General features: G+C 39.0%; 1 protein-coding gene across 1 annotated transcript; it reads right to left on the bottom strand.

Moving 5' to 3' along the window:
- Nucleotides 1-4378: 4378 nt before the first annotated feature.
- On the bottom strand, nucleotides 4379-8382 carry LOC145466310 (aggrecan core protein-like). Its single transcript, XM_081450015.1, has 5 exons — nucleotides 8314-8382; nucleotides 7195-7309; nucleotides 6498-6611; nucleotides 5405-5512; nucleotides 4379-4749 (listed from the first exon to the last, which is right to left on the bottom strand). Exons 1-5 carry the CDS (start codon nucleotides 8380-8382, stop codon nucleotides 4379-4381), a joined length of 777 nt encoding a protein of 258 aa, XP_081306141.1.
- Nucleotides 8383-14040: the final 5658 nt, after the last annotated feature.

The raw sequence follows: 14040 nt of genomic DNA, 5'->3' as shown, positions 1-14040 counted from the left end.
GATTTTCAAGCCGAGTTAAGAACACTACAGTAATCTTTCAGTCAGAATAGAATGGCGTGATAAACGCCGAAACTTCAAAAAATTTCGTGACAATCGCCGATATAAGTGATGAAACAAGAGGTCAATGGTGTGTTCAAAAGTGTGTTCACCGGCATATAAATTCCTTGATTAATCTTTCCGTGCTTCAAACCCATTTAGCCTGGACCTGCAAAGAGGAGAAGGAAAAAATATTCATACGTTATTCTCTGGTCATATCATGAGCTCTCCGTTTGAAGACTTTTCATCGCTTTTTGGGCAGGTTTTTTTGTTCCATTTTCTTGTTTGTGTGTTCCTGACTGGCGTATATCATAAAACTTTTTCCAAGCTGCTCCTGCCTCGAGGACCGTTTGATTTGACAAGTAAGATAAATTTTTAACTCTACTTTAGTTGTTTAAGCGACGACTGCACTTAATTTTTATCCATCGTCGCCTAACTTATAGCCACATTTTTTAGTGAGGTATTAATATAGTTCCATATCTGTCTAGCCATTCAACTAATAGAGACTGGAGTTCAAAACATTTCAGTATTTACTGTAGTTGCATTGTCTTGAGAAGCCTAATATGGCACTGGTTCTGGAGTTCTCTGGGACTAATTCATGACTTCTCATCGAGCTGAGGTTTGGAAAAGTCGTTGACTTGTGAGGGTGAAAGTTTACTAAATTTAGCTGGGCCAAAAAGCAATATTTCAAAATAGCCTGAAAAGGAAATGTTCTTTGTTAAAAAAAAAAAAAAAAAGACGCCGGTAAATATTCAATGGAAACCCGTAAATAGTGACTGAAGGGCAATCAGAATACTATTGCATGACAAAAGCCGGTGCGAACTAGGAACTATATTGCGCGTTCTCAACCAAACTGAAGAATGTTGACGAATCTTTGTGCATTTTTGGACTGAGGGGGCTTTTATCATGAAAAGAAAACGACAAAACAATGCCTTATTTACCAAAGTTGAAAGGCGACAAATTTACCGGCCCGTGCACACAATAAAGTCCATAAATCAACTGTAGTGGTCTTGTTAGGGACAAATTAAAGAGATGATCATTTAAGAGTTTCTTTATCCCTCACATTTGCGGAGTTTATTGCAAATCTAATACTCGTTAATTACTGTTGATTAAAGACAAAATCTAAGACACAACACCGTTAGGTTAGCAAATACGCATTACACTTTTTTTTTTTCTATATTTAAACAATTGACTTTTTTTTTTCTTGAGTGAAGCATGAAGCGTGAGCATTACGAAGGAAAAGCAAAGCACAACAGATATTCAACAGACGACGATCATCGTCTCTTGAGATTGTACAATGTATTTCCATGTACAAATCCAGCACATTGTTTGAATTAAGTTCAAGTGTCAATTGTATTTCGGGCAATTTAATATGGATATGCCACGATTATAGCCCACTGTAGGAACGAACATTGCGTGCTCCCAGCGGAGGTCGTTATCAATAAACATAGCAACCGAGTTTACCTCCTTAAAAAAACATCCTTGACTTCGACGTCACGGACGTATTCAAGTTCTCTTGTCCGTTACAATTAAAAGACGTCCTTGACGTAGACGTCACGGACGTATTCCGGCTAAGTACGCATTCTGTTTTAATTAAAGATATTTATGGCTTTTTCTAAACACGGTGTAGCATGAGTGTTGGGAATTACAAATGATCAGAACCACTGGAATTGTGTATTGATTTCAGTATATACAAGTAAGGTGCGTAAATGTGAAAATAAGATGAATCTTCAAATGTCGTCTTGACTGTGTGCATGTTGCTGACGTTTCTTGTCCTGTCAACAGGGTCTTGCTTGTATCAGCTGGGAGGGATTCCACATCTTAACCACACTAAGATAACACAGCAATACGGATGTGTGATGAACCTGCCGCCTGAAAGTCACTCTACAGTGGTGCTGAACGTAGTTAACGTTATTCAAGAAGGAGTATCATGTGTGATCCATCGAATTTGGATTCGACTTGAAGTAATTCGTATTGGCCTTCAAGTTAAACTTCGAGTCACTGGACTACGCGTTTTAAGACTTCGAGTTAGACTTCGTGCAAAAATAGCAAAATGATTGTTTATTACGCACGTTGAATATGAAGAAACGGCCGAAAACTACTCTTCAAATAATGTTATAAGTTTTAATATAAATATGAACTGTAACCGCTTCGAATGGAGCTGTCTAATATTTTTAGTTTTTTGGACATTCGTACCATGACTAGCATACTAGATGGAAAGGCGGACGGTAGCTCATGTTTCGGAACACGGTAAGACCCCTTGTGATAATAAGGGGCTTTAGGTTTGAGCAAGAGTATAAGATCGAGTTCGAGAACGAATCTTCTATTCCATTTTACAAGCTTTACGTTATCACGTCATCACATACCAATCTCATCACATGAGCTACCCTCTCCAGTTCAAACCAATATGAAGAGCAAGGGCTCTGGAAACGTCACCGATTTGAAATTCGAAAATTGTACTCATATTCAATTTCGTACTCGTAGTCCAGTCTTATTGTCTCTGATAATCAAGACTCGCGAACGTTACAAGTTCTAACAAGGAAGTAGAAGAATCACATGAGCAACAATACCAACCAGTAAGACTCCATCACTCAGTGTCTTAATTGTCGCGGTGCTTTATTAAAATTGTGGATGAGAAATTTTTAAAATCCATGACTATATGATAGAAGCTAAGTAACAACGTTGAAGACCACAACATTTGCGAAGAGAAATACAATCAAGTGCAGTGATAGTTTTACAATTTTGTCACTTTGTCCAGTTGCTTTTGCCATATCTATCGAAGCATCTACTCGAAAAAGCGATGAAAATGGCTTACACTCACAGTCAGCGTAAAACGCAGAGTGTGGACTGCAGATCGCAGAATGCAGACCAGGGATAAAGTGCAGACTGAGGGTAAAACTTGGTCTACAGGCCAGGGCTAAATTGCAGACTGATGGCAAAATGCAGACTGAAAACCAGGGGCAAAATGCAGACCGCAGACTGCATGCACACTTTTTCACTATCTGTTGTGTTATTTCCATTATCGAATGCTAATACCGTAAAATCACAATTCATTGATCACCGAAAATAAATTCTAGTTAGTCATACAACTCTTGTTTAAGTTTTGAACTTTGCCCAGTGATCTACAATACACGATCTATCTCAAATGCTAGTGAGAGTCCCAGGAACTCCTTTGTCTTTGTTGTCCAATCAAATGGCATCTGGCGTTTTGCTGCCAAGCATGTGTTCAGCGATTGGGCGAGTCTGCACTCCAGTAATACTGAATAACACCCCGGGTAGCCTGAACATCACTCAGGTTAGCCTGATTAACGCTCTAGTTAATCAATGTACGGTTGGTTCTGAAGAGTGGAAATGGTAACACGATTCAGTTAAAAAGTCTGCAGTCTGCAGTCTACAGTCTGCATTTTACCCTGTCCGCAGTCTGCATTTTACCCTTAGTCTGCATTTACCCACGGTCCGGAGTCCGAAGTTCGCAGTCTGCGTTTAACTCTGACCACTTGCACTCATTGCTTATCAAGCCCTTCTTCAAGGTTAAACCTAGGACTTGACAAACTCATAAACCTAAGTAAGTGCAAGCGCAGAGAGGGGAAACCCTTCCTCTGAATTTTCGCTGTACTAAAAATCGTTTTGCCTCTTATAAATGAATAGATCCCTTGGTTTGCACCGCAAAAGAAGATATTTTTTGCTGTTCATGACGTCATGGATGTCACATGACGTCATCGAGTCCGCCATTTTTGATTCGCTTTCTTTCCTCATTTTGAATTTCACTAATTTCTCAGAAAGTCAGGACAAAAGGTGAATTGACGGGAAATTTCTCCAAAATATATATCGTGGAATGTAGAATAATACAAATTCTGCAATGCTACTTAAGAAAGGTAGAAAAACGACGAATTATGTCCAAAAGACCAAACTCGGCTTGACTCGGCATGTCAAAGTACGTGCGGCTCCCATGGCAATAACGGTGACAAGGACAACTGACCAACTGACGCATCCAAAGTTTGGTGAGGGATACTGATAAAGATCTCCTGGAAGTTTGAGCATCACAGTTATATCCTCTTTTCAAGATTCTGATTAAACCTTCGGGGAGTGACACCCACCTCTCCCCCCTTCCCAGTCTCTTTTTCTCTTTCACTCTCTCATTGTACGCACGAAGGTGTACGTCCCGAAGTTGTATTCCCAAGGGTTAAACAAAGTAAAGGAGGAGACGCAAAGATCTTATTTTAGTAAGAAAGCGAAAAAGCATTTTTAACACGCCCCTTTGTGAATGTAAACTTATCTCAACTGGTTAAACGGGTTAACCGTTCAATTCACCGGTATAGGTGAAGTGAACAATACTCACTCTTCACTTCTTGCAAACATGGGGTCTTAAATCAGTACAAGGAAGATCGTTCCAGTTGCCGCTTGCATAAGTCATCACGGCGCAATCCTCACTGTTGCTACTATCGTTAGGCTCACCAAACCGCCAAGAAGTAAAACCGCCCAAGTTGTCTCCGTCTTCCCAAACCCAGGATCCCTCTGAAACAATGTCGTTCCCTCCAAGCCATGACTCTTTGGGGATGAGTGAGAAGACAAAGTTGTTTTCTTCTCCGGAATGAATGGATACTAATGTGGATCCGAGGCTCTCGCAGTTTGATTTGGCCGCAGACCAAGTTGTTTCATCCGGGAAATACTTGTAGCAGTGGTTGTTGAGCTGCGACCATCCAACGTTGCATGCTATACAGAAAGATCAAACTAAGTTTATTGCGCTAACTAATCTTTGTATCAGTGCATATTTCGATTAATCGACACGATCCAGATAAACGCGAGCGTAAAAGTATTTACAATGAAGCTCCTGCAAACGAGGAAAATTGTGTGAAAAGTCGGTTCAAAAATTAAAATATTCGAAATTCTCAGGAAGGAGGAAGGGGAAATAGGCGTAGAACGGACTCGAGTGAGTGGTAGAAATCGAGCCTAAGGGGAAATCACAACTAAGAACTATTGGAGGTGATTATCGTACTTTTTGGAAGTTTAGTTAAAACTCTTGAACTAGAACCTCTTAGCTAGGGCGTGTTTAGATCTGACATGATTATAACCACGTTAAGGCATTAAGCGAGGAGACATTTTAGCCACTTAGCTGGCGTTGTTTCTCGATAGACCCCAGTTCAACTCCTTTAGCTACTCAGTCATGCTCACGTAATTAGCCAGCTGGTCTACCTCCAGCTAGTTGGGACTTTTAAGATGCTTAGTTGCTATGTATGTTTCTTTCAGTTTAAGTGGCATGCCTGTGAACTAACTAGGTGTAATAAAGCGTATGCATTGACCACTATAAACAACATTTGAAGAATATAAACTTAAAGCACAGGGTAAAATCTGGCTTGTGAAAACTTACTGCAGTTCTTTCCTTCAAATCCATTTTCACAAACACACGTGTAATCATTCACTCCATCAATGCAGCTTCCATCATTTTCACACGGATTAGGAATACAGTAATCGATATCTGTGTAAATAGAGCATATTAGTGATGTGTCGCACGTGTTACATGCCTGATGCATAAAACAAGAGACCCTATCAGTATACAGCATAGAATTCTACCAAACGTGCACCACGCTTTAACAAGATGTCAGCGACTTCTTCTTCTTCAATACTAACAAGCCAAAAACTGCAATGATCCGTGTTTGCATATAGACGACCACACAACAAGTAATAGGGAATCATACATCTTGAAATTTTAACCTTAACTGATTTTGAGGTTTGTAATCCGTATTAATCTTCTCCATCCTTTACCATCCTTGTCCCTTTATAGTTTATTATGATCCCTTTAGTGTTTTTCTATCTTGGTAAACTATTATTCTGTGTATTATTTTTAGGTTTTCTTCACTGAAAAGGTACTTTTGTACATGGCCGCAAAATAAGTATAAAAAAATACCCGTGACTGAGTACCGTTAACATGGTGGCAACCAGCTCGAAAGCCAGTTGCTACTCTAGTTACCACGCACACACCTTTTTAGTCTTTTCCCTAACCATATGCAACAAATATCTGAAATATTTTTTTTTTATATTTATAATACTCAACAATGTCAACACCGTAAATCTTGAACAATAAGGAAGTTGAGTTGAGTTGGGTTAAGGTTTTTGTGCGAAAAACACGAGTTGTAAATTTTGGAGTTCTAGTTTTGTCTTTAGCTTTCAATAGCGCAACCAGGACCGTAGTAAACATAGATTGTGACTGAGGAAAAATTATGCCAGAGGCAATGTCCATGTTTAAATTCTCTTCTTAGGTATGCTATTTAGGATGTTTATGATGATTATAAACCACAAAACAAAAACAAATGACTGAAACAAGTATCTCGGTTTGCCTGTTGCAAGCTACGGCCCTGAAAACGATCACGATTGCCTCTTTCTCATGCAAGACAACTAATAAACTTAATGCTTTTGTTTGATTATTCGCCTTTGTCTAAATATCCAGATGTGCCAGATCTCACCGATGTCGCAGTTCTTTCCCTCAAATCCATCTACACAGGCACACGTGTAATCATCTACCCCATCAATGCAGCTTCCATCATTTGTACACGGATTAGAAGCACAGTCATCAATATCTGGAGAAAGATAAAACAAAATTGCACATAACTACTCTAGAGAATATTACAATCAGCTGAGAAGCCAGGTAGAACAGTCCATTGCTATCCGAGAACACTGAAAGCGCTTACGCCTGCGCTTATCAGAATTTTAACGAAACATTGTCGCAAAGCACACTTTCGACATCGTTCACTTTTTTTCACCGAGGTGAAGGGGAAGAGGAGGGGGGGAGGCTGCATGATTTTCTTTTGAACCGGGGGGCTCTCGCTTTAAATGATAGTTAGTCTACTGGTGTATATAGTGCATGACGGTGAAATCCGAGGGTGACAAATCATGACTCCGACTGATTCAGAAGTATTTTTGTCCTTATTTATGCTGCACATCATTCTTTCAAATTCACCTGCTTAAGTGCTCCCTACACGGTAACATTTCTTGAAAATAGTGACGGGATCATTTTCGAATCCTCCTTTATGGTAGGTAGTTTTGTACACCTTCTTTTAAACATTATCATCTTTCCTTTGAAAACCTAATGAGGTCATTTAAAAATGGACACTGGTCATCCAAAGCTGTAAAGATAAAACATTATATCCGCGGTTGACTCACTTGTTTGACAATTTTTCCCAGTAAATCCAGCTTCACAAAGGCATCTGTGTGTATCATCGTCATAGTTTGCAACACATGAACCTCCGTGTTTACAAGGTTTCTCCAAGCAAGGCGACTGAAACAGTAACGGCAAGAGTAAGATACATCAAATAAACCAACCAGGTGCAGGTCAGGGAATGTAAGGTTAGGACGGTATCCCATTCACTTTGAAGAAATTGATATAGAGGAAGTTGATTTCCTCCAGGTAGTCTGTATCCGAGCTTACGTAATACCCTATCAGATCAGCGGCTATCTCCAGCTTCTCTAATATGAGGAGACTGAGAGTTTTTCTTCTCCCCCTACACACATGGGATATCATTGCATTGTAGGGGTACCCCCAACATTAAATCTTAAAACGTATGGTGAAAGGGCTTTTTCCGTGGCGGCACCAAGGCTCTGGAACAAACTACCCCTCCAGATCAGACTTTCATCATCAGAGGCAGTTTTTAAGCTTAAGGCTAATCTTAAGACTTATCTTTTTAAGCGTGCATTTGATTTGTAGTTTTTACTTTCTATTTGTAGCCTAATTGTATTATATAGCGTATTTAATTCTTAGGATTTTAACTTTTAGGGTTTAGGATTTGGGGTTTTTTAAAGGATTAGGATTTTAATTTTAGGATTTTAAACTTAGGACTTTAATTTTAAAGTATTGTAAAACGCCATGGACAATTAGTGGAAAATGGCGCTATATAAATGTATATTTATTTATTTAGTTAGTTAGTTAGTTATTTATTTATAAATGTACAGCAACCCAATTTACTGTGGGGGTAAACTTTCTTGCCCAAGAACACAACGCAATGACCCGGCTCGATCTGGAGTACGTAAATCGACGGATTCCACTTGTCTGAGGCTGGAATCTGAAATAGCTGGGTCTGTTGTAAAAAGGATAACGTATGTAGATCGTTAGTTTCCTATCGGTTCGCGTAAAAGGTATCAATAGATCTTCGCGTTCGGACTACCGAATTATTCAGCTGCTGTGGTCGCAAAAACCTTGAAAAAAAAAGTTATTGTTAATGGCCAAAGTAACCGATCATTACAGGTAATAAATTTTTTGTGAAGCTAAATCAACCTCAGTTTAACCTCGCCCTCAGCATGGCTGCTGAACCTTGATTTAGTTAGTTCGCCGAGACAGTCTGACCGTAGCAACATAATCGGACTGGCAATTGCAAAAATAAACTTGTTTATACGGCTATTTAGTAGACATTAGAAAAATAAGTTTAAAAAACGAAGACCGTGATCGTCATCCGAGTCACTCAAAGCAAACTACAACAATATTCTTTACTCATTACAACATTAAACGTCTTTTTAGTTTTCTTGGAAATTATAGTCGTTCTTATTTTAAAGTTGCCAACAATAAAGAATATAAGAGAATTAAAATCCACGGTTGATGGGTGATTAAAGTGTTTCTGTTTGTTTGTTTGTTTGCTTGTTTGTTTGTTTTTTCCGATAAGCAGTGATCAGATAAAAGGAATTTTTGTTAGTTTTCAGAGAAATAAATATTGTTAACTCGCTCTCAGCATGGCTGCTGAACCATAATTTAAATAGTTCACAAACTGAAGACAGTCACGGTTGCCGTAGCAATATAATCGGACTGGCAATTGCAAAAATAAACTTGTTTATAGGGCTATTTATTAGACATTAAAAAAATAAGTTTAAACGAAGACCGTGATCATCATTTGAGTCACTGAAAGCAAACTACAACAATATTATTTACCGATTACAACATGAAACGTGTTTTCAGTTTGGTTGGAAATTATAATCGTTCATAGTTTAAAGTTGGCAACAACAAAGAATATAAGAGAATTAAAATCCATAGTTGCTGGGCGATTAAACTGTTTTTGTTTGTTTGTTTGTTTGTTTGTTTTTGTTTTTTTGTGTGTTTTTTCCGATAAGCAGCGATCAAATAACAGGAATTTTTGTTAGCTTTCAGAGAAATAAATCTTGTTAACTCTAACGATCAAGAATTCAGGAACGTGACCTAGACCGGCTTAATAAACGGTTCGTTCTTCGGTCGACGATGGCACGAAAGTCGAGAGAGGCCAGTGAAAATATTCTTAAAAGATTGATGATATGATTAAATAGGACTCTGGAAAATTCTGGATCATGATTCAAATGAGGCGTCCTTTTTCATCACTAGTGCGTTAAAAAATCAATTTAGCTGAGAGCGGATCAAACGTTTTTCAGACCGTAATGCTGTCATGCATGGTACCAAAAATTCTCATTATCTCAGTAAAATCAATATAGACTTGGAGACTTACCCATTTACAAAAATGGTGCGAAGTTGCATTCTCTCTGAAGTTTTCCGAATTGTTGAACAAGTCAGAAAGCAGCAACTGGCACCAAAACCTGTTTTCCTGGTCTCTGGAAGACGCGAAATTCAGCGAAATGCAAGATGACATTTTCAAGCATTCTAAGGCACAGTCGTCAAATTCTTGAACCCTAGTTTCTGAATACTTCGATACTTCAAGATAGTGACACTTGTGTTCTACAAAGTTCTCAAATCGAATTGACGAAAGAGGAGCAAAATGAATATCTTTCGCTTCATTGAGGACGATCAAATGGAAGCATGAGCAACAACTTAGAAGGCTCGGTAAGTTAAACATGTCTTCACAGGCTCGTTTCAATCCATTTAGCTTAATCTAAGCTAGGTCAGTCTCGAAGTTGTAAAGTTAAGAAGTGCCTTCTCATCGGAAAACTAATGAACGTAAAATGGTACCCTGCGAGGATTCGTTCATTGTCATAATTATTTTTTGCCAATATATAATTTATGTTGTTGATAAAGCCGGTGGCTTTGGCGTATTCCATTATATTAGTTGAAAATGGTGCATTCTACAGGACGTCGGCGTTGTTGTAATCAGTTTCTGGTTTATGAAAAGCAATATACCTTTCATATCAACTGACTAGGTAAACATGAAGGACATTTTGTGTGGCTAAGCCATAGTTAATAGAGGAATGGTTATGAAACCCAACTGAGTTCTTCGTTGTATGTTTTTGTTCGCTTTTTATTAGCCTTGAACATGCACAAAATTCAACAGTTGTTTACTTCTGACCAAGGAAAACTGGGGGAACAAACCAATAGAAACGTTTCTGTTTACGTAATTCATACAAAGTGTATGAATGAAAAACAAAAAATTGTGCACGGTCGTGGAACTTCCAACATAAATCTTGGCATCTTTGTTTGCTCTTTTGAAGTTTGCCGGGCTTCATAACCATTCCCCTCTTTAACTATGGCTTGGCGTAAGAGGACAACTTAGCTGGTCATACAGAACCTAACAGCTATCCAACATTCACTTGAATTGTTAATGTACACCCTCTTTATTATTTATAAGATGCTTTTAATTTTGTCATGCACTCGGAGATTTGACGTGTACATTTAGTAAATTAGCTGTAGTAGCTGTTGAAGAACGAAATTTTTAACGGTTTGTGTTGATCGATTATACTAATCGAGGAGTTTATGGATTCATTTTAACTGAATCTAGGAGACCAGTAATTGCAAGTTCCATTATTGTTGTGTTTACAATTTGCTTCCAAAACGGTAACAATAGTTTTTTTTAACAATAGTTTTTTAACAATAGCAAAAACTTAGAAGAAGATATGCTATTGCCCAGAATGTTGTTATCTTCCGCGGCATGTGTTAGGTTTGTCGACGAGTGGCATAATAATTTCAAAACCCATTACCCGCTGATAATTTCAGTACATCAGTAAAGAATATATAAAGGTTAATCAAGTTGCCCCTGTTTGACTTAAAGTGAGGATAACAAAAACTTTGTGTGGCTGATAAATGGGGAAGTGGGTGACAAAGTGCTCGCTGATTATTTTAGCCTCGTGAATCCCTGGAGTGTAAACAAACAAAACCTACAGCACGGGGGAATGCAACCAATAGATGGAGAAGAGGGATTTGGCCTTCTCTCAGGGCCACTGTGAGCTTTCCTGGGTAAAGAGGAGGGAGTTGGGCCTGCTCTCTGATTGGAGGGAGTAGGCCTCCCCTAACCTGACTCCATGGGTTAGAGATTGGAGGGAATTGGGACTCCAAAAATCGAGTCTAAGGGGGCAAAAGTGTGATGAGAGGAGCACTTCATCCCCAAAAATGCAAAGCATTCCCTCATTGACGAGCCACAGAGAAAAAGCTAGTGATCCGAAAACTGCACAGTTCATGTGCAGAAATAAATAGCATGCTCTCCATAGGAAGGCATGAGTGATATGATACAGCTAATTATTACAGACAAACTAGCCTATGGGAAGCCTGTGCCAGAACAGAGGGTGGGGTTTACACGTATCGCTCAAAGCAGTCAGATGACCAACCATCCAGGACCTTAATGAGCCAGTGAGGGTAAGTTCACTGAAGCAGCGGTTGTAGCTGCACCTCTCCGAAAGCTATGCCCAGCAAATTCACTAGAGTCGAGACCTCTTCTCCAGTAGGAGCCTTGTTTCCCTTGTTAGCTTTTCCCGAGTTAGGAATACACCAGATTCATAGGTGAAAAGGAGGCCCGTATCTAGAGGGAAGGACCTGGAATTCAAATGTGCTTTCATTGCAGAAATGGGGCACAATTTTGAATGAGTCTTCCCAATAACAATTGTCTGTCCCTACCTAAAAGGGTCTGATTTTGATACCCTCAAACGCACTTACATATATTTAGGTCAGTGAATACCTAGGCATGAAAATTATATCACCTTTTGTGAGATGATGTGCGGGAGTAAAAATTAAATGTGCGTTACATGTGAGTACATAAGTCAGTACATAAACGATATATAAAGGTTAATCCGAGTAACTGCATTGTGACTATGTTCAAAACCAGTCCGCTGTGTTTGGTCTATGTAGTAAGCTTTGCGCTGTACCAGAGTCTCTTAAGAGACAATCAGTACGAACCGTTCAGAGACAAACACTCTAAACCATTCATTAATTCATTCTGTTTATTTTGCCTTTTTACTTAATGTACAGTATTTGTAAATATTTTAATGTGAGGCGAGGTGACCTCTAGAAACCATCAGGCTTTTAGTTGAGGCCACCTCGTGCGTAACAATACGGTTACATAAATAGTGCAACAGTGTGCGGCTTCATCAGTTCAGTAATTATTTTACTAAAAACTCTTGCAGTTTTTTCTTAAAATTGGGAAAACTTGACAATGAAGTGATTGCAACAGGAAGAGAATTCCAGATCTTTGGACCTTGGTAAAGAATTGTGAATTTTTTTTAGATTAGTCCGGCAATGATGCACGCGATAACCAGGTGTGACTGGGATGTGTTCAAGTGCGACTGTGTCCGGGTGGGAGGCAAAATGAGATGGATATAGTAGAAGAATTTCATACTTGACAAGAAGTAAATTTCTTTTGTCTTCGGAAATATTTTATTTAACCAATCTCGCTCAACAGGTAGAAATTCTTCTCGTGTACTAAAATTCAATTACAGGATGAAAGAAGATCCGCAGTATGTTCACAGTGTCAGAATATTTCGGACAAAAGTAAAATCTCGGTAAGAACTGTACAATCATCAGACTAAAAGATAGTCTTGCAAAATGAAATGTGTCTTCTTCTTTCCGATACATACAAGGCAGGTCTTTTAATAGCGTGCTAATGTTAATACGTTGAAAGAACTAACCAAAATGACTACTAGCAGCATGAGAAAAGACAAAGCTCTCCTCTTCTTTTTCTCTTGAGTATCCCTGTTTAGGGGTGGCGAATGGTAAATGCGAGACTTTTCGAGACAACGAGATTAGCGTTTTTCTTTGCGAGCCCGAGACATTTTGATTTCTTCAATTGCAAGACCGAGATTTTAAAGTGTTTTAAATGCGAACTCCGACAAGACGTTCAGGTTCTAAGATGTTGTGATGTCGTTAAACTTTACAAAAAAAAATAAACAAATCGGTACTTCGCGACTTTCTTAGCCTTGGAAAAAATTAAGACTGCGAGACGCCCATAACCGCTCAAAAAACGAGACTGCGAGACCCGTGAAATTCGGCAAAAATCTTGCGAGACCCATGGTTTTTGAAGGACCATTCGCCACCCCTCTGTTTGCCTCGTCTCCGTCATCATTGTCATTGTCTGCAAGTTTTCCCAGTTCAATTCTCATGACTGAGTGAAGCTATATTTTGCTGATTTGCTTTTTAAGCGTGCGTTTGGCAAGAAGCCTGTCCGCGTTCTCTTTCTTCTTCAGTAAATTTAATTGTTACAGGGACTTATAGAAGTTCTAGATTGCCACACAGCTCTTCGAGACGAAAAACTTACACTACGGAGAACATTTATTTAAAAAAAAAAAAACGGGGGTGGGTCGAAGGAATTGAAGGGACTTAAATGTTTTACCTACCCCGGGAGAAAGGGAGGGCCACCATAAATTTCACAAAAAATAGAGAGAGGTCACTTCAATTTTTTAATATATTACAGGTTGATATAAGGGACCGTTCATTTTTTATAAGGTAGGGGGGGCTGGTGGGATTTGGGGGGGGGCCATGCGAAAAAAAATGGCTTTCGAGGGGGGGCCATCCCAAAAAAATAAGGGAAAAAGGGGGGGTCACGTGAAATATTTTAGTAAAACTTTAAAATGGCATGATGTTTGAATATCAAAAAAATTGCTATAGAATAAACATAGAAGGCAGGATACAAATTTATTACAAACTTTCCATTTGCTTTAAAAAAACTTGGCGACAAAAAGCATTTGTAGCTACTCAAAAGAAATATTTAACACTGTTATTTTCGAATGCATCTTCATCTTCGCTGTCGTCGCGTTCTTCGTCGCCGCTTGTGCTGCTATGGGAGTCTCTTTCACCAATGCTGCAAGAAGCAGCAATGCTTTCCGTCAGAGTGTACTCTTCAG

This window comes from Orbicella franksi, chromosome 13 (assembly GCF_964199315.1).
Source record: "Orbicella franksi chromosome 13, jaOrbFran1.1, whole genome shotgun sequence".
NCBI lineage: Eukaryota > Metazoa > Cnidaria > Anthozoa > Scleractinia > Merulinidae > Orbicella > Orbicella franksi.
Note: the sequence above shows the minus strand (reverse complement) of the source record. Positions and strands in the feature narration are given on the sequence as shown.

What these genes read in the sequence shown, in the direction of transcription:
- LOC145466310 (XM_081450015.1), bottom strand. Translation starts at nt 8,382, where the DNA reads ATGTTGCTACGGTCAGACTGTCTCGGCGAACTAACTAAATCAAGGTTC. An exon ending in GCAGCCATGCTGAGGGCGAG is followed by an intron (nt 7,310 to 8,313) that starts GTTAAACTGAGG and finishes TTACTGTTTCAG; the next exon opens with TCGCCTTGCTTGGAGAAACC. An exon ending in ATTTGAAGGAAAGAACTGCA is followed by an intron (nt 4,750 to 5,404) that starts GTAAGTTTTCAC and finishes CTTTCTGTATAG; the next exon opens with CATGCAACGTTGGATGGTCG.